The following is a 27,467-nucleotide window of genomic DNA, read 5'->3' as shown; positions in this document are numbered from 1 at the left end:
GAGTTTCGTTAGGTGGATCAGGGTTTCTTTGGGACAACGGAGATTGAAAAATCGAGATGTTCGTTATATCCTAGGTTGGTAAGTACGGATAAAAAAATAACTCTACAAGAAGATACAAATTAAAAATCATACTCGTCACTTCTTTCAAAATCGACTCGTCCATTTGATCTTTGAAAACAACAAAACAGCATCACTCTACACATACACATCTTGGCTTAAATTCCCTCGCAACAAACTTTCTTTACGACCTCTGGTTAGCACGTGAAATCACTTTAAGACGAATGCGCACTTCTTTTCATAAATATACACAATTTGTTGTATTCATTTGACTATTAATTTATACGATGCCTCCGTACAGTTTATTCGCTGTCTACTGGTTACTAGGAAAATATGCTTCTTTTAGCGAACTATAGCGACAGCTAAATAAAACATTATAAAAGATTGCAGATTTAAATACAGTTATGTCTTTAAATAAATTAAAAAATGTATTTTTTTGTTTCAGTTAATGCCTCGAATATCAAATGATTCAACATTAAAAGCTTTGAGCTCAAAAGAAGTTATTTGATTGTAATTCCCTTATGAATCACGCGTGATTTAAGCTGTAATAGACCTTTTCCATATGTGTTTTCGTTCCGCCAAATACGCATTCAAAAAAGCAGATTAACATGAAGACGAGATTATTTATGAACCAATTTTGAAAAGTTAGTTATGCAAGTTTAAAGAATGTATCAACAAAATGTTCACATTTAAAGCCCAAACTACTATTTTTGTCTCACTTGAAAAATATAAACAGGGTAAGACATGCCTCAATAGCTCAGCTATTGTTTTACCATTGCTGTCAGTAAATCTAGTTAATGTTTTTTGTAAAGATGTTGTTTGTAAAATAAGGTACACTCAATAAGCGGAGACATAGGATATATGCCAGTAACATCACCAATTTTGCCACATTGACATTTCACGTTTGTTTGGACTAATACCCTCATATTCAGAGCTAACTATAGTATACCTAGCTAACTAGTTCATTTAACACCAAAGATGATAAAAAACGCATTAGAATAGTCAATTGCAAGTAAACAAATCATTAAAAATTCAACTATAATTTATCTCATTTTATTTTATTCGGTATTTTGGAATGTGTACTTCGCAAAAATGGATATGGCTGCTTTTGAGGACGCTATTTTGAAATTTAAATTCTACCTTCAAAACGAAGGTAGAAATTAAACGCTACAACATTACCGGTGTAAATACCGGTGTACTTACCGGTGGAAAGTCGCTTTCATGTTTTTATGCAAATGTAATTTAAAAATAAAAAATAAACAGCCAGCAATCAAGTTATTCCTATGAGTGTGAACATCTGTTAAAGCTTTAAACTTCAAAAGATTTTAAGATTTTATTTATAAGTAAGACGAAATTTTGGTTGCGGCTCAAAATTTCTCTCTTTTACAGGCTTAACTTTTGCTTACTTGTTGGTTGTTGACAATTTATGCAACAATCGAAAGCATCGCGTTTTTGTATATAACTTATAAAAATATGTGTCGGGAAATATCGTTGTTTTAATAATCCTGTTTTTTCCCTTTTTAATCGTTTTATTTATTTACTTTAACTTGGAGTTGGAAAAAGTCGCTTCGTTGTTTAAAGGATTCAAGCTTCACCTTGATTATAAAACGGCGCGCTTGCATCAATGGATTACAGCAGTTTTAAATCAAGCTACAACTTCGGACATAACATATTGGGAAAGAGGGCAGAATTTCGAGGATGGCCACAACAAACAATTAATAACACTGTTTCTGTCTAAGTAACACTCACTGCGAACTAGTAAATCTTCACATAGATTCAAAATCATAAAGTGTACTAATTTTTGCTGACGTCAGCACACTTTAATTTCACAATGTCTCCGATCATAGAACAATCCGTTCGACTACCCAAGTCGAACGGATTGTTCCATAATACAGACATTGTGGAAATTGCAACTGAAAATTGCACATTTTCCACGTTGCTTACTCGGTCTACACCTCTGTCCTAAAAAAACGTTTGGGAAAGTGATGATGTTTGCCAATTTTGAGAAAAACCTAAAATCCAAAAATCTCCAAAGCATAATTTTGTGAGATGTTAGTTAAATAATATTCCAAGAAAACACTATCAAAGGATATGTGCAACATCTTTTGATTACGTAAATTTGTTAATCCGATATCGTTGATCTTAATCAAGATGTTCTACAAATTCAGAGAAGCGAAACGACGTCATAAAATTTCCGTGAAAGCATGTTGAATTTGAAACTAGTACAAAACAGGACGAGGCAGATAAACCGCAAAACATAAGTGATAGACGGCAAAAAAAGTCGGAAATCAGAAATCGGAGAACAGCAGCACCACAATTATAACTCGTAAGAGAGTTGTTATGCTAAGTGTTTGACTTGCTTTAGAAAGAGGATGAGCTAAGCTACACAACGGTGCCTAACACGAACCATCATTCTAATGGTTAAATCTTCACATTTACATATTTTTGTGCTTTCGTGTGAACACAGTAACGAAACTATGATTCTATTCTATACTATTTAAAAATTACGTAATTATTTTTCAGATCATAAATTCCTGCGTATAAACCCTGGATTATTTAATTTCAAAGACAATTTTTGAGTGAACTTATTAGCCAGTGGTTTCACACGCGCGTTAATGTTAGCAAGTGTAATAAAAAAATAAGAAATATTTGTACATTGAAGCAGCAAAAGTGTAAGGAGGATTTAAAATTACATTATACTAGTCGATAAGCATGTGAAAAATCCACTTAGGCAAAAGAACAATGGGAAATATATAGGTTGCTGAAGGAGTCTTAGTGACGTTAGAAAACAAAAAAACGTTTGGTGAAATTTATTTACTCGTTGCCTGTACTGTGTAGAGCTTCAAACGCTAAAGAGGAAAATATAATGGATAACGTGCCTTTCACGAACGTTGAAAGAGATATAAGGGCTTAAAATTCTGTTGACGTCAACAGAGACCAGCCAGAATCGAAATTTGTATACCCGTTGCCTTTATCTGTAGAGCTTGAAACGCTGACCAAGAAAATGTATAGGATCATGCACTTTTCACGAACGGTTGAAGAGATATTGGTGTTTGTATTTTGATGACGTCATTTACCCGTCTGTTCCAAAGCAGGGTGGTTGACCAAGCTTTAGGTAATTAGTCCTATTGTGATCCCAAGTCGTCCCCAGTTACCCACGCAGGAGATGACGTCAGTTACTTTTACCGTTTTCCAAGTTATTTGGCCTTAAACTTAAAAGCGCAAATATTGTTTCACTATTCTTCTCTTGTATTAACACAAAAAGTTTGTGTGACTAAAAATCCAGAACCAGGCCAAAATTCAGCTTTTCAAAGAAGATGTGTTTTTTTCTCCTAAAGAATGTGCAAATTCGAAAAATGTTGTTTATCGGCTATTTAAATATATTCAATGAATTGACGTCAGTTTAAATGCATTGACGTCCTGCTGTAATGTCTAGGCATAACAATTAAGATAAATTAAACATACTTTTCATGCGGAAGAAAAGAAGAATGAAGTCTTCTATCTCTAACTAACTTTTGTTACTCAAACTCAACACTATGTGAAAACAGTTTGACTAGGTTGTAGATGACACCTTATCGAAAAAAAAAAGTTGGCAAAAAGTGACCAAATTTTGGATAAGTGACTAATATTTTTGTTGACTAACAATTTTTGCAGATTTTTTTATCCGACCGAACTTTTTTGTCAATTTATTTTTACCACCTCCATTTATCAAGCTTTATTAGCAATAAACACATGCTTTTCATATAAACACAGAAATTCAAAAAAATATGAGAAAAAAATCGTGATTATAAATTCCACTTACTCCGGAAAATTTAAGTGCGCAGCCTCAGTAGCTTCTCTGTTCCTTTTTGTTTTTTTCGGTGGAAAATATTCTTAAAGGGAAAACAGCTTTAAAGGGTGTTATAATGTGCAGCAGAGCAGGCCTTGTTTTTTATTTAAATTGTACTAGCAACAAAGCAATTTCACTTTAGGCGTACAATATGTCGCTACCACTTCCAATTTTTTAGGGAATTAACCTGTCGTACATATTTACCGCATTGTTATCTGTACATACTTGTTTGCTTGTTGTCATGAAGAAATAAAATTACTCTGTGGGAGGTCTACAATTAGGCTGCAGCGCAACTATTTTGAACACAAAAATGTGGCTATTATCTTAGACTAGTCGTCAGCCCATCAAAAATCCACAGATATTTACCCGCAACAGCGAAGTCGTTAAAACTATTTCATATTTGTTATTATTAGCATAAACATTTCGTGCGTAAAGTTAAAACAACCCGATTTTGGCCAACAAACAAAATACGGCTATTATTATAGAAATATTTCCACAGAAAATCTTAAGATCTCATTACCTAGAAATATGTGCAAAGGTTCACCCGTCAACAAAATGAATTACCCTGCTTTAGACCTGAAGTAAAGCTGCTTGGAGCCATTTTGAACAGACAGAATATGGGTATTGATATGAGAGATCTTTCATTTGACATTGTTATTACAACTACTTAGCCGATATGGTCGGATATTGTTACTAATAATACAAGTATTAACGCAGGATAGCCTCTTCAGGTCTTTTTGGTATTGCTATCAATTAGGATCCTGCAAAGACCGTTCTAGCGCATTAAAATCTCCTATTTATGCTACGCAAACACAACAACCGTCACTAGAAAACCGCCTAAGACATCAATGCTAATTACGAACGCTAAACAGAATAGATTGACTCACAGTTTTGTAGTCTGTGGCGAGCGCTATATCATACTTGTCCAAAGTTTTACTTTTCTGCGTTGACGAAATTTGAGTTTGAATAGTTAATGGCAATGTTTGAATTGACAGATGCTACATTATACGGCGGTGATAAATCTCAGAGCTGAAACAATTCGAGATCTCCGAGCGTTCACGGCTTCATGTTGTTTCAAAGTAAAAGTACATGTCGATACATAGTATCTACAAAAAGATGGCTACGTGCCAACTATAACGGTCACATTACGTTGAAACTACTTTTAAAAGAATGCTATTGTATTGACCAATCAGAAGTTACAATTGAAACACGCGTATGAACATAATGGCGATGTTTTTGAACAACTTGGTAATCACTTTCTAATACGTGATAAATCGATCGGCACAAACAAACTCGAAAACGATCAAATCGAATCAATAAATTAATAGGTGGATGAGAAAAACAAATAAAAAATAAGTTGAACTTACTCATCAAATGACATCTTGGGCTCCTGAAATCGAACTCTAGAAAGAAAAAGAGCATATAGTAAAAAATGGTCGAATTTTTTGTTTTAGAAACTCGACGACTGTTTTTCTATAGATGGGAATTATATTTGTTGTTTTGCTCTTCACTGCATGTGATATTAAAGTGCTTCCAATAGGTGTTTTTTATAAAACCACTTTCTGTCACAGATTTTAAATTTATACTCATGCCATTGTATCACAAAAAAGCAACTTTCAATAGATTTTTTTTAAAAATTTTCCCCAGATGTAATATGCTTCAAAATACCATATCCAGAAGTTTTTCCTGATTTTGGTCCTAATTGTAAGAATCCGCAAATTATTTATAGTTTTGAAAAGCATATTGCTATCTTAAAATTTACACTAACTACAACAATACAAAATTATTTGGATTTGTGAATTGTTTTTTTTCCCACAAGAAAATAGCCTTTATGAATTTCTAGGCTCAGACTTGATCAAAATTTTACAACTTTTTTTTTTTGCATATTAAGAAGAAGGAATAAAAAACAGTAATTATAAAAAAAGCACAAATCATTAAATAAAAGAAATTAATTTTATGTACGTAGTCAAGTTCACTGCTGCAAGAAAGAGTTGTACAACACCTTCAGCAATACAAACCTGCTTACAGGTTGTGATAAATTTGTAGGATTTTCTGTATGTAGTCGTCTGAATACAATAAAATAAATAAATAATAATAAATAAAAATAACGATCATCAACTTGAAACGTGTCGTATTTTGTTATATTTTAAAAAAACTCTTCCAATATTTCAAAAAGTTTGTGGTAAAAATATTTTACAGGCTGCGCCCTAAAAAGTGAAAGCTTAATAAACGGGGCGGAGTGTCGTAAATAAGTGCGGGGGTGCAGAAATATTTTTAGAAAAGTAAAGAGATAATTTTACTTACTTTTTGACACTAACTTTTGTCTGTTTTGAATTAACATAATATGAGCCTTTTCGACCAAACATAATTATTTAAATATAATAAAAAATACACACTGACTAATTAGATAAAATGAGAAATCTCCAAGTAAATAAATTTAATCAACATTCTGACTTCCTCATTTTGTCACATCGAAGCATTGTTCCTCCTTTTTTTGCCGTTACATAATTTTCGTTTTTAAATTTATTTAAAAATATGAGTTATCAGCAATATAAAACACTAGAAAAGTAACGGTAAATATCGAGCGAGTTAGCAGATCTGACGTCATACCATGCTATCAAATCAAAGTTTATTAAAATATCACGTGGTTTAAGCAAACATCAAAAAATTTATTTCTACATAGTTCTGTTGCAATGTGCCATTTCCCTTGGCAACAAACAATTTCAAAAATGGTGAAAATGCATTGAACATTATATTCAGCTATATACTGGAATGAAATAGATTGCGTGACTGAAAAAGTAAGAGCTTCTACACAGTGCTTATTTTAAGATATCTTTGTTAAAGTATTCGTTTATTTGCCGTCTAATAGAGAGAGAGTGTGCCTTAATAAATGCATTGCGGTATAGTTTTAGAAAATCTATGCTAAAACCCATATTCTGGGTGTGTGTGCGGGAAAGGGTTGTATCAGGGACTCAAAAAATAATAAATGTGTTTTGTATTTATAGACTTTGTTGCGCGGAATAGTAGTAAGTTAATGTAATGAAACCTCCCAAAAGCGAACACCATCAGAAGCTCAAAAATGATATTTTCGCTACTTGATAATAATATAATATACAGTGTGTTGAACGTCTTCACTGAACAAGGTCAGAAAACTCTCAAATTCTTCAATAATTTTATAACTTTTCATGAAATTGTATGGGGCTGATTTTTTCAAAAACACACCATCAAAAAAGTATACTCGTATTGACATAAAAGGAAAGACTTATATCACACAGAAGTGCATGCGACAAATAAAAAGCAAAAAAAACAACAGAGGGGCACCCTAGCGCTTGTCGTTTTCTGTTCCCTAGTCAGCATGTCAAGGCCGCAAGAAACTTTCTTATTCCTCGGTCGGTAAGAATGTATTGCATTTGTTATTTCGTGCATATAAAAAATTGTGTCTCCGTGGCACGACTTTTTTCTCGTACACAGACAGAATATCTTTATTACTAATAACTAGTCGTTAGCCCTTAAAAAATCCACGGAAATTCACACCATGCAGCAAGATTGATGAAAATATATCACATTTGCTATTCTGATCTTAAGGATTTCGTACGTGATTAACACCGTTACAAACAGACTGACAGAATACGGCTATTATTAGATAGACTAGCCGGAAAACCCGGCGTCGAACCGTCGGGTTAAGCCACAATTTAAGGTGTGACACAGCGTTGTCGTAAATCAAGTAAAGCGCATACTCCATTATAGTGTTGCGACTGTGCGCATACACCATTATAGTGTTGCGACTGTAACATATTTTGAAAAAAAAACATTCCCGCAATGATAGCTGAAATAAAAACAGAGTTTACAAACCGTTGTTACTCCATAGCAAAAAAAAAATCGGTCAATATTATATATTTTATTTTGCGGAATAAGATTTTGTGAAAGTTAAAAAATTAAATGTGACACCGGGCTAATCGCTTAGTACAGTTAAACAGTGTTGTACAGGCGTATAGGGATAATACCCTTTTGAAAAAGCTTTCTTGCTGACTCTGTGTAAATAAAAACACAAAAAACAGTCCATTACTAAAACAGGGTTAAGCGGTTAGTAAACAGTGTTGCGCATCCGTACAGGTGTGATTCCCTAGAAAGTGCAAAAATTAATTGTCAGTGGGCTAACCCCTTAGTACAGGTAAACTATGTTGCACACGGCATAGGGATAACAAACTTTTACAAAAACAGTCTGTTGTTAACACTGGGCTTATCTCTTAGTACAGTTAAGCAGAGTTGAACAGGCTTAATACTCTTTTCTAAAAAAACTTTATCGCAACTTTGGTTTAAATGAAAACACAAGGAAGAGCCTGTTGTGTTACCCCTCCAGCTAAAGCAATTGCTCAGTCACTTTATTTACAGAAAAAGTTTCCAAAATAATAATAAAGACCTAACTAACTAATTGCATTTAGCAAGATAATTATTGATTAAGAATATTGTTGTAGCCAATAGAATTTTTATACTTTCACTTTTTAGCCAAATATAGGAGCTAGGTAAATGGCTACATCCTCAACATAAAAATAAATGTTGGGTAGGATAAAAAGCTCTTATATCAAACAGAATAGTAAAAAGTAAGGCTCTAGCTAGCTAGCCTTTAAAATCTTCGTTTTTAGCCAAAAATCCTAAAACTGGTGCGTTTAAGATCTGTACGTACCAAAAAAACGTGACAATATATTTATCTTTACATCTTTACATTGAAAACAAATATTAAAAAAATATAAAGCTTCGGAAGATAAAAAAGGCTTACAAACCTCCCACACATTGTACATGACCATTTTCAAAATTAAAATGGCCTTTATTTATTCAGCCGCGAAAATCTTGGTTTGTATTTTTAAGAATCAAAATGGCCTTCGTTCATTTCATTCAGCAGCGAAAATATATGGAATTGTTTTTAAGCGAAAATTTTGGATTCTTTTTGGTCGCGAAAATCTTTGATTGTTTTTTATAGAATCAGGCGTGGTGATTGCTATACTACGCGCACGCGGTCAAAACAATGTCGGTAAAAATATATCGCATTTGGTATTGGTGCGCATTTTAAAAATTTCGTGTTTCCGTGATTATTTTCAAACATTTTAACACCTCCCTTCAAAAGTCTACTTTTTAACAGGATGAAAAAGAATGCAGACACTATTATTATAGGTAAGAGTCATCAAAAGGGGACTTCTACAGTGTTACCGTTGGAAAGTAAGAAATGGAATTAAAAGTTTCGTGGCAGGAACCATATATGTGGAAGATATAATCAAAAGAAAAAAGGGATAAAATAAATAAAAAGTATTTCTTTGTGCAGAAAATTTAAAAATTAATTTCGTGCAAGTTTCAAAAAAAATTCAAGCAGGTGATGAATGTATCACAATAGAATATAATTGCCTAATCTATGCATAGATTAATGGAAATAAGCTTTTGGAAAACGAATAATTATTGGTTATCTAATGCAATCATTTTAAAATATTGACAAACATATAAAAAAAATATTGCTTCAAACAGTTTAGTATTAAATTGAGAAATCTATAGGAAAGAAAAAATGATCCAATTATTCAAAATTAGAAAGCAACAGAGAAGCATGCAACAACAAAAATTGAAGTTGATGCGTGCAAACTTCTAAAAAAATGAAGAAACTGGTTATCTTGTGTATGTGGTTATTTTCACTTATTTCAGCACAGAGACCAGGTAATATGGATGTTATATAACTTTATTGATATACGAACTACCTAAACCTTTTTTAAAATTTTATGCGAACTGCCCTTTATTCCTTCTTTCGCTAAAAAATGTCTCATTATCAAAGCAAAATTTTTCTGGATTTTACTCATTTATTATTTTATTATTTATACTAAAAAAAACAATATGATAATTCGATTATCTGCTTTTTACGTCTTTTCTTAACAAACGTACAAGTTAAGGCTCGTTTCCATTCAAATAAAGCGCATAAAAGCTCAACAGTGTTCTGCTCTCGCCTTTATGGCCGCATTTTTTTATTACGCAGTAACTTCGTCGCATACGTTTATATTTTTACGGACAGGCAATCTGTGCATCGATTTATTTTGTTTTTGTGTGAACTTTCTTTGCACTAAAATTATAGTCCGAAGATCTCTAAAAGTACAATGCCTCATTCCTCCATACAAACAGCTACAATGAACGCAAGGTTATAGCGTACATGATAAAAACACTAAAATATTTAGTTCTTCTTCAAATTCTACATTTTATTTTTCTAAAAATAAAATAATACTGCACTTTTGACAAAATCAATGTCAAAAGCTTAATGATGGTGACACAAAATTTGTTCTTCTTAGCTACTTACTTCACTTTCAATATTTTAATTTATGACCACTGGCATTAGGAGTTTTAAATAAAAACGTGACCAGTTGATTGATTTTTACTGACATAAAAACATAATGCAAAAAGCATTCAATTTCATTTTATTATATTTTACTGCTATCAACTGGGCTCGTAAAGGAAAAAGATTTCTTAACCTTATTAGATTAAAAGGCCGATTGAGAATGTTTCATGTGGGGAACTGTAAAAGTTGATGCACGATTTTTTTTCCAGCTAATTTTTTCCAGCTAATTTTTCTCTTATTGTTTATGCTATTTTTGTTGTTTTTTCTCTAGATTTTTATTCCTACGGAAATACTACAGGAGACAAAGAGTTAACAAAGACGAGAGCTTTATTAAAACTGAGCAAACCAATGCTATTATTCTCGAAACTAAGCAGTGATGTATACGTAAGTTTTAAATTATTTTTTTTCGTTTCTAACTTATCAAGTTCTCTTATTGAAAGTCAACTTTGTGTCAAATAGCAATAATACATTAATCATTAGATAGAAGTATATATAAATATTTAAATCGAAGCAAAAATAATCAACAATTGGACGAAGTTGCAATAGGAGTAGCTTTCTTTACATAAATATACTTCTTTGTCAAATATTTTATGGAAATAGAAAGGACAACATAGGATTTTTAGTCAATAATTTTTTTACAAAAAGCCGTTGTGAGTCATGGATAGAGCACCACTTAAACTGGGTATTAGTGGTGGTTATTCTGTTCCTGAGGAATGCCTGACGGGAGTTAATACTGTGAGCAAAATTCTATTATGATCTTCTTAAGTTATACCTCCGCCCTTAAACTGAATTGCCACTACTCGGGAACAGCAGACAGCATTGCATTATAGTAATTAGCCCTTTTTATGTACATCTCTATTTTATGCGACACAAAAAAACGACTGATATTATCATCGAGACTAGGCAAGAGACCCAATTTTTTTTACACCACAATGAGCGCCAACTTCGTTTAGTGTTATATGCAACCTCGTCAACAAAAAACATCTTATGTGGTATAGCTAGACATCAAAACATTCTCTACTCTATAGCAGCTGAGAAGAACACTGTGAGTGCAGCTTTATAAATATAACACATTGATCGCCCATATTATTAGGCTAAAGTATGCCCGTGTGTTTGTGAGAGGCAAAGGGGACAGTTTGATGCGGCGAAAAAAAGTTATTCCGTACTTCTTAAGTTTTCTGACGTTATAACAGAACGCCAATGCATGTTAGACTGACGTAAATAGCATTTTTACAGATAGCGAAGGAATTGCATCGCAGTTGTAATTTTGAGGCCAAATAACGACATCTTAATAACATTTCGCGTAAATTACTAGGACTAACCTGGAAATAAAATGGGACCAATTTCTTAAAACTTGTTTAATCAACCCTTTTTAGAACAGACGACGTCAACAAAAAACCTTTAAACACATTTCCTTAATCAGTATTATAGGCAACTGCAATGAAAGCAACTGTCAAAAAAAAATTATTGAAATTAATAAATGAAATTATTTCTTGGTACATTGGTGCGTCGTTGCTGACGTCAGGAAGATTTTTATAACTTTAATTCTCCTTAACCGCCCTTGATCAGTGTTTTAAGCTCTTAACAACAGAGGCAACGGGTGATTTTAAAAAAAAAATGTTATCGTTTTTTTTGTGTCTATTTTGTGCATTTTTACACGGGTTTAACACTAGTCTTTTATAACAATACCAGAATTCTGATTACCTGTTTGTACAAGGCAACGACGTTAAATCATTTAGAGCGGCGTCAATAGCATTTTTAAAATTAGCTAAGCTATTGCATAGTACTTTGGATTGTGGACAAATAATTTAGAAATGAGTTGAAATAACTGACGTAATCTCCTGCATGGGTAATTAGGGATCATTTGGGACCAAAAAGGTTTAATTTTTTAAACCTTGTTCACCCAACCCGCTTTAGAACGTACGGTTTCGGACGTCATCATAAAACTTTCAAACCTCAATATCTTTGTCCGTCTGTCACGCAAAATGGTACCGAAAATAGCGGGACACACTATGCGGTTTAAAAAGAACGGGCAAACCCGTGGATTTTCCACGGGTCACCGACTAGGATATACAACGGGTTTGCGAATTTTTTATATGAAGAATTATATATTCTATATACCTATCCAATGCAAGTAATTGTTAAAACCAATCTTTTTATTGCTAGTGAAAAGCGCATGATCCAATTCACATTTTACACAATAAATGCAACAAGCAAAAACATCTAAAAAGATTTTTTTTATCGATGGGTCACTGCTGTCGCCATTGCAATTCAAATGACGTGCCTTTTCTATTGTTCTTTTGCCTAAGTGGCCTCTTCCAGGGTCTTATCGAACAGTATACAATGACAAAAGAAAGCAAAACTACCTAAAACTCTGGAAACATTTTCGCTACCAACTAATAACAAAAAGACCTGTGACTTTAACAATCTTGGCAAAGAAGGCAATATGATGCAGCAAGCATGGAAACCTAACACTTATTGGCTTGACATAAAAAAAATTGAAACATCACGAGAACTTCCTAAAAAATATCTATTAAAGCGCTATAGACTAAATTTGGTTTTTGCTACGTTAATTAAAAAAAATTATATAACCGTTATTGCGTCATAGATATTAAATTGAAAAATAGGTCAAAACAAACCGGCAAAAAATGGATGTAGGTAAAAAGATCGGCAAAAAAGTTCTGTCGGTTAAAAAAAATCGGAAAAAATTTTGGTCGACAAAAAATACCAGTCACTAGCAAAAAGTCGGATTTTTTACCGAAAAGGTATATTATCATTTTCTCAGACATTACTCGAAATGCATGTATGTCAAGGACACAAAATGTCATTTCCATAAAAATATTTCCTTCGTTTAAAGCGTTGGAGCTCATGATTTCAAGCAAAAAAGATTTCTCACGAGTTGCTTTTTAAGCGTCGAATTATTCAACGCATCCTTTCAACGTGTTTTTCAACCAGATTGCTTCTTTGTTTTGTTTTTCTAAATATTTATCTTCTATTGTTGATTTTTAATAAGATACTTGATTGTAGGTACAAGAAGAGGGAATAATATCAATTGGGAAATATGTGACTGCCAGATCACTAGCTTCCGACACAACTGTTTTGGCGGCCTACCACACTGCCGTGAACAAAACTGCCGGTGGTAGAATATACTACAGGGAAAGCTTCCATCAATATGATCTTAATAACGCAAGTTTTGACATCAAACAAAGCACAAATCTTTCAGTGAATATCCAGCATGCGATTATTGTTACGTATTTAAACATATCAACAAAAGTCAACAGTTCTCTGCGTCTGACATATCAAGTGATTCTCGCGACAGATGAGCAAAAGACGTACGTCATACTTAAATACAGACAGCTAGCCGTCGATGGTGCCACTGTCGGAGTGTCAGAACCATTTTGCAGCTGGCAAGAATTTGTGGATCCACACAGAAGCAAATCATTGCAAATGAAAACAAATGGCTATACCAATGGGCAGCATGTTTTTTTGCTGACGAAACGTTTGATTCTGCCTGGTAGGAAAATGCAGTGTTTATGACAACATTTTTAAAACTTAGAAACGTTTATTTGTTTTTACAGTGTTAGCCTAAAGTGATGCTTTATTAAGTGATGCTCGCAGCTAACTTTTCGTTTTCTAAAACCACAAAATTGACCTTGAAGGTGCAAAATTTCATCCGTATAAGCAAGCTAAAATTAAAAAAAAAGTTTACAGATTTGTACCAGACTAAAAGCTTTACGATTATCAGTTTTTCTTTACTTTCTTTTTTTATTGTTTCAGCAAAATGTTGTTGTTAACCGTTTTTGTTTATTTTTTAGTCTTCTACCCGTTTGGTCTAGAAAACGGAGATAGAATGTATGATGATAATGAATATGACGACTCTTCGGCACGCCTTAATTTAAATAAAACAATCCTGTTTTTCTCAAATCCAGTTTCTACGCTTTATGTAAGTAACATTTGTGCTTTACAAACAACTGAACAATTAATGACATTTTAAATTTATTTTTATAAAAAGCAAATAATCAGAATAATATTATCGTATTGAGCCATTGATTGCACGTTTAGTTACAATGATAGCCGACGACAGAAGTTTATAAAATAAACAAAAACATTTATCAGAAAGCAACAAAAAGTTAAATTATTTTCACTTCAGCAGTCTATTTTCCACCTCCACCTTAGAGCCTTTAATGTTTTCCACCTACCCTCAAATTGCCTGCTCCTTACGTTTATTGCAGCTGCATGTTCAATGGTTAATGGACTAACTTTCAGACACAAACTTTTAACTCTTGATATCTTGGCGCACGCTACATGCCACTACAGTTATCATTAATAAACAGTAACATAATATCTAAGCATTCGAAGTATTGCATTTATTTTGTCTTTCTTTCATTAGATCAGTATAAACGGTTTCATTACATCAAGTTATAAAGCAAGTAACTTCATATACGTTCGTCTAAGAACGACTAGGTACCATGTTTTGTCTCCATACAACACTGATCTTATCCTACGTGGCTGTTCCTCCAATCGTATTTATTATCGCGAAACATTTAACAAGACTTTGCTTGACAGAGCTTCTGCAGAAGTTAGAAGAACTTTCCAGAACACGTTTAATGCCACGCACGCTGTTATAGTCACGTACGATAATGTTGCGGAGTATAGTAATCCGAGGAATTTCCACTCGTTCCAGGTCATCCTTATATCAGATGGAAACATATCATTCTCAATTTTTAATTATAAAGATGCCCCAGAAGTGGGGAAAAAAACATATGTTGGCTTCTCCGAATTACCTTGTCAAGCGCAGGAGATTCCTTTTGATTGGATGAAAGAATGGCTATCTTTGTATAATCAAAGTAATTTCCCAGGAGGTTACGTCATGTCTTTAACTTCTTCAGATTGCAGAATTACAGACAGTAAGTGTTTGACAATGTATTAATTAAATAGAAATTAAGGTTAAGGTTTATATTTTAGGACAGATGGCAATATTTTTTTTAAGGTACTTCGCGAGTTACGTAGTATTTACTGGCTATATACAGTAAATCATTTGGCGTGTGCTTCTTTTTTTCCTTCAATAATAACACTTAAATTATTTGCATTAAGCGGTTAATAAAAATATGAAGACATGCACTAAAACGAATTAAAATAAAATCTTTAGTAAATGTGTGAAGCCCACTTTGCAGAAATAAAGACTTCCCAGTAGCAACTTCGTTCCATGTCTTTAAGAGTTAAAGTACGAAATTTAAATCTTTGACGTTGCGAAAACCCATTTGAGACATAGTTAATTACGAGTAGCATACGAGTGCTATTCTTGAAGGCGATGTAGTAAAAACACATGTACAGATGGAAGTAGAGTTCTAATGTTTACGACTATCTGCACTGTCTGAAAAAAATACAACTCCTTGATGCCGAAAAATGAAATACAATTAAAAATAAGGTGTAAAATTTATTTATTCTTTCGTCCAAATTTTTATTGTTAATTTTATCTACATAAGGAGAATAAAACAGACAAACAAAACAATACTCGTTTGGAAATGTGCTATTTGAGAACAACATATCCTATATTCTTATTACAGAAACACACTCTAGAAACACGTTTTAGTACAAAAAGGATCGAAAATCATTCAAAGATAGAATATAATTACAACATCTTTTGATAACTACATTCTGTGATAGTTTCTTTAGTTTGATTTTGTTTTTTGCGCAGTTACCATTTCTTAATTTATTTTTTTAGAAGGGTTGTATCCTTATGGTCCTGCACATGGAGATACATATTTACGATCTAAATATGTAAGATTATATTATGCATCATATATACCATTCTTTTCAAAGAAGATCAAATATTTATATGTAAGTTAGGCATCTACGATGCTTTTTCTTTTGTTTATGAGTGATTGCATTTTTGAACTTTTACCCTTGATTCCCCATGTTAGATATCCGTTAATTAGCTTTTCGCAGAGAGAAAAAAATGTAGATAATGTGGTGCATAAAAGCTAAGTCAAGAAAAACAAGACGTATGATATACGTAAACAACCTCGCGAATAAAGTTTACAAAAAGCTCTCAATCAGATTGTGATTTCTGTTACGAAGTTAGAAACGACATATTATGCTATTCAGATAGGCTATAATAGTTGTTACGCACTATGCAGTTATTTTTTCAAAATTGATTTGTGATATCTTTTTGAACGAAAAACTCCTCGAATTTGAAGCCCAGAAGAGGAATGCATAAAGTTGATGGTTGTCTTCGTTTCTCTCTTACGTAAAGTTGTGGAAATTTTGCAGACTACTTTCCAGGCATTTGGGAGACCTTAAGTCTGCTTACATTCACCTTTGTAAACTTTGATGGAGACACTTTTACTTTACCAGTTAGTTAAAAAATGATTTTGAACACTTATCTTATATAACATCAAAAAAAAAAAAAAGTAAAAATAATTACCAAGATGAGATTCGAACACACGACTACTCCCGTTTCGGTGCTCAGAGAGGCAAAAATTTTCATTCTTGTGGGACACATTTGCGTTTTAATACAAGCTCACGAGCTTGTAAAAACATTTCCTGGTCTTTATGTAATGTTTTTTCTTTGTTTATTTGCAGCTTTGTACGCCAATTTCAAAGTTAAATTTTAAAGCATTTAAAAAAAAATTGTGATAAACTTCAAGGATGTTAAAGTACTTTGATATAATGGATAATTAAAAGGAACTGTTTTGTTTAGCGTCAATTTTTTTTATGAAATCTACTTCTTGCCACCGACAATGTGTTTTAATTCGGACATTCACTTTTAAATAGATACACGAAAATGGAGTAATATCTGACAAGCAATGGAATAGTAAATACTTATCATTCAAAGCAACTGTTTTTGCTGCCTATAAAGTACAAGTCAACACTAGTGATGGTGGCAGCGTGTTTTACCGTAAAAGTTTTGACAAGGATTTGATGCAGAAAGCAAGTGAGACCATACGCAAAACCTTTAATGTCAGTTTCACTGGCAAACATGCCCTCGTCGTAACGTATATTGATGTTCCATCCGCAGTGAATATCACCAGTGCTCAAACTTTTCAAGTTACTTTAATCACAGATAACAAGAAGCTGTTTGCAATTGTAAAGTATGTTAGATTGGATGACAATGGCGCTTTGGTTGGATATTCTGAGCCTTTCACTCACTTATACGAAGCAGTAAAGCCACACAATAGCCAGTCTTTATTATCTACTTCGAACTGTAACAAAACTGGAGAATATGTGTTTTCTTTAACCAAGAAAATTAATTTTCCAGGTAGGTGTATATTTATTAGACTAGTTGCACGCCCCACGTTAAAAAATCCACATAGACAGACAAAAAGTTAAAAATATTGATGATCTGTCCATAATGAAAATTGTTCTGTCTTTGCGATTTATGGCATTTAGACTTTGAAAAAATGAACTCATTTTTGTTCCATGTGGACTCTAGTTACGGTATTTTTTAGACGGACAGAATTTTTGCGTATTATTACAATGAGAGACTGTTTTTTTAAGAGACCAAGGCAGTTTCTCTTCAACGAAGTTTAAAAAACTGTAGATGGAATGAAGGTTTCCTGTAAACCATTAATGCACAGTTAATTTCCATTTGTATAACTCCGTAATAAGAGATATGAGCTGTTTAAACATTCTTGGTCTTGACTGGCGAAATTTTAATGAGATGATTAAAATAAAGTTTAACGATGGATCATTTTCAAACTTTCGTTATCAATTTAGAGAACACTAAAAATTTTATAGTTAGATAGCTGATGACAAAGATGAAATTTTAAATAGAGGAAAAACAAGGTCAACGAACAATCATGTTTGAAGAGAATGTGTTGAAAGCGTTGAGGTTGATAAGGAGTTCTCGCCGACCTTGGTCTGATTTTAAATCACTTTTGAAAGGCTTTGGGAAATCTAAGCAGAAGATAGCCGGGTTTTTAAACATGTTTGTTTTTTTAGGATTATATCCCTATGGCCTAAGGTATTCTGACAAAAGGCTAGCATTGATTAATGGGTATAATGCCAAACTTCATTTGAGACGTCCGATGATGTTCTTATCAAATCATGCTCAAGATCTGTTTGTAAGTAAAAAAAAAAGTTTTTTCGTTTTTATTTATACTGTTACGAATATCTCATCAACTTTTGTCATATTTGATGGAATGTTTCTGTTTTAGATTAATTTGCACGGTTACGTATCAGCCAATAATCCCTTAGAAGACAGAATCACAATGAATAACGCCACTGAACCTTTTACCAGCTTTGTCGCCATATACAACATGGAGTTTTTAGCCAGTAAAACCAGCGTGGTGTACTATCGGGAAACTTACAATAAATATTGGCTTCAAAAAGCGTCTCGAGAAGTAAACACTTTTTTATCAACAAACTTCAAAGCAACCCAGGGTGTTGTTATAACGTATGAAAACGCTGTTCCTTACAATAGTAGGAAGCAAAGACTTACCTTTCAAGCAGTTTTCGTTTCGGATGATAATAACTCATATGTTATTTTAAATTTTCGATCTCCACCTCTGTCAGATATGGTAAGAATTGGATTTGGAGAGCGTCGTTGTAATCGTTTTCGGCTTGGACGTAATTGGGAGAGTAAATTATTGAAAGCGTATGAGGGAAAAGATTTCTTTGGAGGATATGTCTTATCGTTAACAGCCAAAAAATGCAAGTTAAGAAATGGCAAGTTATTCTGTTATCTTTCTTTATACAAGTTTTTAATAGTCAAAATTGCTTCATTTAATCAACCCTTACAAATCAAACATTACATAAATTTATTTCCAAAGAGTTCGATCGATTTATTGGATAAAAATACATCTTAGAAAGCCCGATTTTGCATCCAATTAACAAGTTTTGAAGCGATTCATTTTAAATATTCGTAATTTTAGCAACAAACCAAAAATACAGCAGAACATAGCGTTACTCAACGCTGTCTTCCGAGAAATTATAATTTCGTTCATTTCCAAATGGGATTTCTCGGGCAGGGATGTGTTTCATTTGCAGATCGGATTTAAATTTACAAAAATAAAGTAATTTCTTCAAATGGCTATAATTTCTCTTGACAAAACTTTTTCGAATCAAAGCATTTTAAACAACAAAGTATAGTAATTTAATATACCGTTGTATGCGTATCAAGAACATTCCTAGAGTTCCTATTTAAAAATGATTTACTTTTATGCTTTGTATTGTCTTTCTCTTTCAGTACTTTACCCGTATGGAGAATCCACCAACGATATGCGATTTGACCATGTCGAGGAAGAAGCTTTAGTTATCAGCCTTTCACGGCCGTTTCTAATGTTTTCCAATCAAGTTCTCAAGTTCCTGGTAACGCATCTTAAAATTTTTGTATCATCATTTTGTTATTAACTGCAATAATGAATAAAATATAATTAAACAGGACGGCTAATTTCAAATCTTGTCGCCACTAGTGATTACATTGATTCTTTCTATATCAGATTCACGCATTTAAAACTTAGCAATGTTTACAGCAGACTTGGAGTTCGAGGTTTAGGTTATTTGGTTAAATCCAAGAAACAATTTTTCATTTTCAGTAAAGAAACTTCCATAATCAAAGCCTTTTTTGCGATTATGGGCACACTTTTGTGTCTAACCCTAACCCTAACACTTGCTTAAGGTAGCCACAGCTTTTAAATTGTAATTTATGCTATTTCTGTGTTTATTCTTATCCTTTTTCCTAAGCTCTTTTAGCAAATTTGCTTAGTTAAATTTTGTGCAATGGTCGACTCAAACGTAAAATTCTCCTAACTTTTTAATTTTACATGTGGTTAACATGTAACGTTTTTGCTATTATCATAGTTACATCAACATGGCTTTATCTCTGCAATACGCCCTGCTAAAGAATTTGCGACTATCTCCACCCTTCTTGCAATTTATTACAAGCCGTTCCAGTTGAACATATATAACGGAGGAGCTATTTACTTCAGAGAAAGCTTCAACCAGGCCGACTTGGATGCTGTCAACGAAGACATCGCTCGATATAATAATCATCGCAATTTTAGCGCACGTAATGTTATTGTTGTTAGTTACGTTAACATAGCAACTGAACAGAAGCCATCGAGAGGAAACACGTTTCAAGCTGTGCTAGCAACAGACGGCTACGAAACCTATGCCATATTAAATTATCAAAGTCTCGATTCTGCTTTTGCTTATGTTGCATACTATGAACTTGCTTGTGGAAGTAAGTTGTTCGCGAGCATTTTAAACAGTAGGAAATTGCAAAAACAGACAAATGTCGGGATACAAGGAAGACATGTGCACTTACTAACTTCCAAAAACTGCTCTCGAGCTGGTAAGTTTGTACACAGGTACAAGAAATTTGACATCATTATTAGTTCAAATTTTCTACACTTATTTTATCTGCAAACTTAAAACTATGGCAAGTTTTTCATCCTCGCAGTGCATTAGCATTCAAATTATAAAATTCGTGATTTTTTTCGATAACTTGTTTTAGTTTTATGCAGCATTAACCTAGGGCGGATATGGATAACTTTTCTACCCTTTTGTAATCTGTGATGTCCCCATAAGAAAGTGAAAACTAGGTAAGTGCTCTATTCTAAAATTAGGCGATGATTAACCGGTGCAGATTATTAAAATCTCTGCCATGTTTCTGCGACCTTGACATTTTGTAGAATCCTCTGGGCTTATAAGTCAGCAGAATATGGTTAATTAATGTATTTAGAGCTGACCTTACTGAGTAATTATACAGTTGACCCTTAAGGGGACTGAGCAATTTAGTTCGCTATAATGAGGAATTCGTTAAAAGCGAACTTTTCAAAAATGGGTTAAATCTAATAAATTCACGATATTTTAGTACTGCTTAGTTTAATACTTATAAAGAGTTACATGAACAGTTTCATAAAGAATCAAAAAAGTCTATGAAAGAAATTTTCAATGGTTGTTTGTTGCTTTTTCGATTCTTGACATCGTATACTAGATTGAACTGCTCCAGATGCCTTCTCATATTAAATGCTACCTCTTCCTCTTCAAAAAGACTGCATCTCTGAAGCTTTGAACATTAAATCTTGTTTTCAACTTTTCAAACCATCAATTTGAAGCCGTGAATTTCTTAATTTGAAGTTCTTTTGCATAGCCTATTGTTGTTCCCTTAACAACTGTCCCATTGACTGGTAAGTTGTTTGCTCGCATTTTTTTTAAACCAAGTAAATAGTGCTTTCTCTAAATCATCATTCTTGCCGATTCTCATATTCTTCCTTTTCGACCTAACTTCACCGGACTTGAAAGTATTTTTGATCTCATCTTTTTTTTAAGCCATGTCGATACTGAATTTCTAGGAACGTCATACTTTTCGGCAACTTTAGATGGCTTAATACCGGATTCAATTTCTTTGATAGCCTCATACTTTTCACCGAGGCTCACCCTCTTTCTCTTAGCAGCCAACATTTTTTAAACAAAAAAATGTAAACAAACAATTGAATAAAATTCAAAGATTGAATTTCGAATGCCGTTCATTCGATTTTGGTGATTCGAATCATTCAGATTCCAAAATGTGGTACTATTCGCTCTAGGGTAAATCATGCGTTGTGTCAAGATATTATTGTTCGATATAATGAGAAATTCGTTAAAAGCGAGTTCGTTAAATAGAGGTATTTTATGAGACCTTTTTTAGCGAAAAATCAAGGGACCAAGACATTTTGTTCGATATAATGAGAAATTCGCTAAAAAAACCATATTCGCGAAAAACGAGGATCAACATTTGAAATCTTTTGAAATTGTTCACTGCAAACGTTTATTTGCAAATACCATTAATACTATTTCTTTGTTTATGTCTTCTAGTATTTTATCCTTACGGAAAAGAAAATGGTGACCGTACGATGATGCGTGGGGATAATTACGCTGAATTGTTAGAACTCAAAAATCCAATTAACTTGCATTCAGGCTTTGTAAATAGCCTTTATGTAAGTAAATAAATAAATAAATTATTAGAAACACCTTTGCCCCCTTTTTTATACACATATTTCAAAATTTTGATTTATATATATTTTGTGAGGGCTTAGAAAAGTTGTGTCGACAGTTTTTCACAACGCTGCAATAGATACTGCATCCTTTACTATTTTTCTAGATTACAACAAACGGTTTGATCACCCCATCAGGGAATATAACACACAAGGTGGACTACAATCGGTATTTTAAGTACCGTCACACAATTATAGCTCCCTACCACCTTGATCTCGATACAACGTTAGAAGGTGACATCTACTACCGGGAAGTATTTGAAGATAAAGTAATGCAAATGATTGAAGATGATCTAAAAAATGTTTCCGAAGCCATTCAGAATGCTGTAGTAATAACCTACATTAATGTTCCCTTGCATAACAATCCAAAGTTAAAACACACGTTTCAAGTGACACTTGCTCAAAACATATTCAACCGCACATTCCTTATTCTGAAATATTATCGACTCGATAGTTCTGGTGCGTTAACGTTATATTCAGAACAACCTTGGAAAGTGATCGAGTTCTCTGAATTACACGATCGCACAAGGAGTGATTTTCTTACTGGCAATACCAATACCAACATTCTTGGTCAGTACATCTTCCAGTTGTCAGATGCAATGAACGCGACTTCGAATGTCAAAAGAAACGTTGCCAATTCTAGTACGTAGAAATTTTATTAAAGATTGATTTATATTTTAAAGCATAGTGAAAGAACAGAAACTAGATCATACTTTTAAAGATAGGGTTGCGTTTTTTCATTAAAAAAGAATCTACTAGTCTGCTAGTCTAATTCGTTTTTTCTTTTTTAATTATTAGAGTCCTAATAGTTTTCCGTATTGAATGATGATTTCTGTAAAATAAACAGAATATTTAAAACATTCTGTTTAAAAGTTCTGGTAAAATAGAAGGCAAAATGTTGCAAGTAAAAAAAGGGGAAGTCTTACATAAAAATCAAGTTTTTACTTATTCAAAATGTTAAGTTAAACCTACGTTTTTTAAGCATTTCATCAAAACATCACGAAACCAGAAAATTTACGAGTCACTTCAAGAGATGAAGATTCAGTCAAAATTCAATGGGATAATACATTAAATGAAGAAGTTCAGATAATGTTGGGCACACTTGGTAAATGGGAGATTGAATGGTTATCGCCATGCAAGAGTCCAGATTCATTTCGAATTGAAGATCTCTGGCTCAACAGATCTTATCACATTGAAGTGATGTATAAATCACAAGGTTTTGTAGCAGAACTTGATGATGTTTCGCCGATTAAAATTCGTAAGTTGATATTGACAAAATGTGTGTAATTTGAATGGGTTTATTTAATCTTTTTTTTTTTGATTTAATCGGTGTTTAATAGGTCTGAAATTTTTCGCCAAAATTTGAAAAAGTCCCAAACTTTATCATTATTATTAGTCCGAATATTTATACAGCATAGCCACTTCAGTGTTGGAAACACTGTTATAAATGTGCATCCTGTGTTGTGTTTTGGTTTTTCTCGTTGATGACTGTCATTTAACTACAGTTGGAAAATAATTTCGCCGCCTTTTTTCAGTAGTTAAATAACTGCGTCCTTCTTCCATGCAAGAACACGACACAGTTTTCACTTGACCCAATAACTAGGAACCAGGCATGAAAGGGTAAATTGAATTTCTTTAGAGAGGGTCATTAATAACAACTCAAAGACAGATATGATCACTGCGTTTTCAGTTGTAGTGACAGTTGCCATAATAGCCATCTTTTTGTCTGTTTACTGTTATCGAAGAAAAATGAAGAAAAAGGTTAACCGTTTTCTACAAAGACAGACTACGATGAAGGTATGATGCAAGATTTTGATCTTATATATATATTTTGCACATAAGATGATAGAAACTAGTTGCACAGAACAATTTTAATAATTCTAACAAGTAATTTTAAATTTTTAACCGTCAATTTTGTTTTATGATGTGAAAAATCAGTTTTTACTTCGGCATCTCCAGCTAAGTAGCTAAGTGCTTTCCCAAGGATTTACTTTTGTCCAGTTAATTCAAAATATTACCATATTTCGACTATATTCTTAATCAGAAAATTTTATTTGCATTATTAGCTCTTTAGCAAGAACGTATTTGAAAAAAAGTATTCAAGTTGATACACTGGCCACCACCTGATCTGTGCGTTAACTAAGAAAAATTTTGATCTTAATTTTCAGCTTAGGGTGTTAGGTTATTTATACTTTGTGGTATATTTTGACCAAGAATTTTTATATTCGTCAGCTGGATCCTGATCGAAGCATATTGGAACAATGCAACAATCTAAGTTACGATGATAACTTTGAGTTTCCAAGAAAATCCATCACTTTCGTACGTGTGTTGGGTGAAGGAGCTTTTGGTGAAGTCTGGATGGCTACCGCAGTTGGAATGGAGAACTTCCACCCAAGAAAAGGTGACAAAAATACCCGCTTTCAACTGAGAAATCCCTTTAAGAAGAGACGGAGACGAACAGTCGTTGCTGTGAAGAAATTAAAAGGTAAAAGACTTTGCTGTGCTTTGTTGAACTCTTTGTGCATTGCTTTTGTCATTACAATCTTTGACGGATACAATGGTGACTTTAGTTATTGTTTGGTATTTTCGCTGTTACTGTTAGATAGGTAGAAACTCTCGTGGTTGATCTATACTCTCGAAAGTTTATTTTCCTAAAATATGTTAAAATAAAAGCTGTTTGCGAAAGTTAATGCTCGTGAATTTTTATTTATTCTGTTAATTTTGGGATTTTTTCTGACACGGAAAATTTTCTTTCTTTAACGAAATTACAACACTTAGTACCGCGGCTTGGCTATGTTGATTTGAGAGCTCGGCGGTAAAAAAACACCTTTTTAAAATCAAACTAAATTCTTATCAGCGTGTTGCCTACCACTAATGGGCGCTCCCCTGTGTGCGCACTGAACTCCACTGATAAAAAAGGTTTTTTTATAAGAATTTTATGCACGATGGGTGTTGAACATTTGAGCTGCTATTGCTTTGACAACACTAAAATTGAATATTTCAGATGGTGCAACCGATATGGAGTATAAGGACTTAGCAAACGAGCTTAAACTTCTAATTCATATTGGTGAACACAGGAATATTGTCAATCTTCTGGGAGCTTGCACAAGAGGAGAAAATTTGTTTGTTATCTTTGAATACTGCTCGAAAGGTTCATTACTTGATCATTTGCGCTTGAGAAGAGATGATTTTCAACCATCGTGGGAGCGACTTTGTGAAAGTTTGACGTTGTTTCAAATCACCTGGATATCTGTCCAAATAGGAGAAGGAATGAATTTCCTGGAACAAAGAAAGGTATTTCTTTAATGTTATTATTATTTTTGTGGCTATTCTTGTCTCATAAAAAAAACACAATACCATTTATTTAGTGCGTACATCGAGACTTGGCAGCCAGGAATATCTTGTTAACAGAAGATATGAGTGTAAAGATTGCAGATTTTGGTTTAGCCAGGGGAACAAATGGTAAAGAATATTATCAGAAAGAGGATGAGGGTTTATTGCCAATCAAATGGATGGCACCGGAAGCAATATTGTACCAAAAATATACATCGAAGAGTGATGTGTAAGAAAACAGTAATGTTTTTCTTTCTATTTTTTACGACTAGCGAAAAAATTATAAAGAGCTTATGTTTTGTGTCAGTATTTAATAAAGTCGAGGGTAACATGTAAGTTTAAACTGAATAATAAATATGCTTATTTAGATGGAGTTTCGGTGTTTTGCTTTGGGAAATCTACACGCTGGGATCCTCTCCGTATCCTGCAATCAAAAATTCAGAGCTAATGAAATATTTGCGTGATGGTTCACGTATGGAGAAACCTGAACATTGTGCTACTGAGTTACATGATATAATGTTAAAATGTTGGGCGGACCAACCTGAAAAAAGGCCAAGTTTCTTTGACCTTAGAAATGAAATTGATCAGGTGTTGACAAGTCATGTGCGTGTTATTTTATTGCTATTATTATCATTGTTTTTGTTGTTGTTGTTGTTGTTAACGTTTTGTTGTTGTTGTTGTTATTACTTGGAATATATTTCGTTTTATATAGTCGCAGAGTTTTTTCAGCGCTCAATCCATTGGAAAGGTCTACAAGTTGCTACCATGGGACAATGCAGGGTCAACAGATTGCGATCAGTGAGTTACTACGAAAGAATATTTGTTGAAATTTATTATTCGATTAATTTTATTTGCTTTTGTTGAAATGTTTTGTCAAATTCAAATATTTAGAATTCCACGGAATAATCATTACTCACAAGAACATAGCTTCACTGGAATTGAAGAAGAGAACTACTTAGATTTCACTGACTATCACAACGATCCTAGTGAAGAAAGATCCTTTCCAAATCAACCGAAGAAAGATTTTGAAGTTGCGGATGACGATGAAGAAGAAAACTATGAATTTCTTGATTTAGAAAACACAGGAGAGGTTTTAAATCAGTTTGTCGATCAAGAAACACAAACATGTGGGTACGTGCGATTTTATTTACTACATTTTTAAATAATTTTGATAAACATCTATATTGAAAACTTTATGCTTATTTTCTTAGAGAAGTTATTCAACACAGAAGATTTTCCTGCTGAGAATGAAAAATTGAACATAAATAATTGTTATAAAGATTTAATGTTAGAAATTTTTAAAAGAAGAATTGGTAATGTTATATGCAACTTGATCTGGCACTTGAGTTGCTAAAAATCTAAGGGGCTAATCTTATCAGTAAGATGTACAATTAAGAAAATTATTAATATTTATTCTGGCTAAAAGAAGGAAAAAGAATCGATTATATAATGGAAAAGGGGGACTAACTCCCTTATGTGATTTCGACATAATGTGTTTTAAAACTTTAACATAAATTGTTTCTTATGTCCAATAGGATATTAATACATTTTATCATAAACTGGTTGCTTACATAAAAAATACGTGTAACGTTCTGTTTTAATAACCGTAAAAGAGAAAAAATTGACTTGCATAAAAGCTTATTATTGACGAAAAGTTAATTCTCGCATGAATAAAGTTCATTTTGAATTTCAGTTGCCTTCTCGTAAAAAGTTTATTTTCTTTTTTTTGGCAAAATTTTGTGAGATTAAAGAAGTAAATTAATGTTTACATCATCATACAAAGTTATTTTCAGCCGTCATTGTATTTTTTTGAGGAGCTTGTGGTTATGTATGTGAATAATTTAAAATATATATATGTGAATGGAAAGCTTAGTCATGTTGTGTAGCGCCTGCAATCTTTCAA

General features: G+C 33.0%; 2 protein-coding genes across 4 annotated transcripts in view; one reads left to right on the top strand and one right to left on the bottom strand.

The window, feature by feature from the left end:
• The window catches only part of LOC130654218 (uncharacterized), a 33,131-nt gene extending 26,719 nt beyond the window's left edge, over positions 1-6,412 (bottom strand). The window contains exons 1-2 of one of the 3 annotated variants that reach the window (XM_057456762.1): positions 6,191-6,412; positions 5,254-5,289 (exon numbers count right to left, since the gene is read on the bottom strand). In XM_057456762.1, coding sequence (XP_057312745.1) covers positions 5,254-5,289; positions 6,191-6,252 — 98 coding nt within the window. In that variant the 5' untranslated portion in view covers positions 6,253-6,412. Of the gene's footprint in view, positions 1-132; positions 414-5,253; positions 5,290-6,190 lie in introns of those variants that run through there. The other 2 variants (XM_057456761.1, XM_057456763.1) reach the window with 2 other exon arrangements.
• Positions 6,413-9,425: 3,013 nt separating this feature from the next.
• On the top strand, positions 9,426-27,161 carry LOC130654766 (uncharacterized). Its single transcript, XM_057457380.1, has 22 exons — positions 9,426-9,583; positions 10,522-10,634; positions 13,278-13,764; positions 14,066-14,193; positions 14,641-15,157; positions 15,976-16,091; positions 17,028-17,511; positions 18,195-18,316; positions 18,410-18,920; positions 19,441-19,562; positions 20,055-20,547; positions 22,053-22,174; positions 22,339-22,873; positions 23,214-23,489; positions 23,871-24,028; positions 24,464-24,716; positions 25,236-25,525; positions 25,600-25,793; positions 25,933-26,167; positions 26,277-26,362; positions 26,456-26,695; positions 26,776-27,161. The coding sequence occupies exons 1-22, from the start codon at positions 9,523-9,525 to the stop codon at positions 26,807-26,809; spliced, it is 5,577 nt and encodes a 1,858-aa protein (XP_057313363.1). The 5' UTR covers positions 9,426-9,522; the 3' UTR covers positions 26,810-27,161.
• The last annotated feature ends 306 nt before the right edge of the window (positions 27,162-27,467 follow it).

Source organism: Hydractinia symbiolongicarpus, chromosome 8 (assembly GCF_029227915.1).
Source record: "Hydractinia symbiolongicarpus strain clone_291-10 chromosome 8, HSymV2.1, whole genome shotgun sequence".
In the NCBI taxonomy this organism is placed as follows: domain Eukaryota; kingdom Metazoa; phylum Cnidaria; class Hydrozoa; order Anthoathecata; family Hydractiniidae; genus Hydractinia; species Hydractinia symbiolongicarpus.
Note: the sequence above shows the minus strand (reverse complement) of the source record. Positions and strands in the feature narration are given on the sequence as shown.

Bases quoted from the DNA above. Each gene is read 5' to 3' on its own strand.
- LOC130654766 (XM_057457380.1), top strand. From the start codon at position 9,523: ATGAAGAAACTGGTTATCTTGTGTATGTGGTTATTTTCACTTATTTCA. The intron at 22,874-23,213 runs GTACGTAGAAAT...ACGTTTTTTAAG, and splicing joins AAGAAACGTTGCCAATTCTA to CATTTCATCAAAACATCACG. The intron at 25,526-25,599 runs GTATTTCTTTAA...CCATTTATTTAG, and splicing joins ATTTCCTGGAACAAAGAAAG to TGCGTACATCGAGACTTGGC.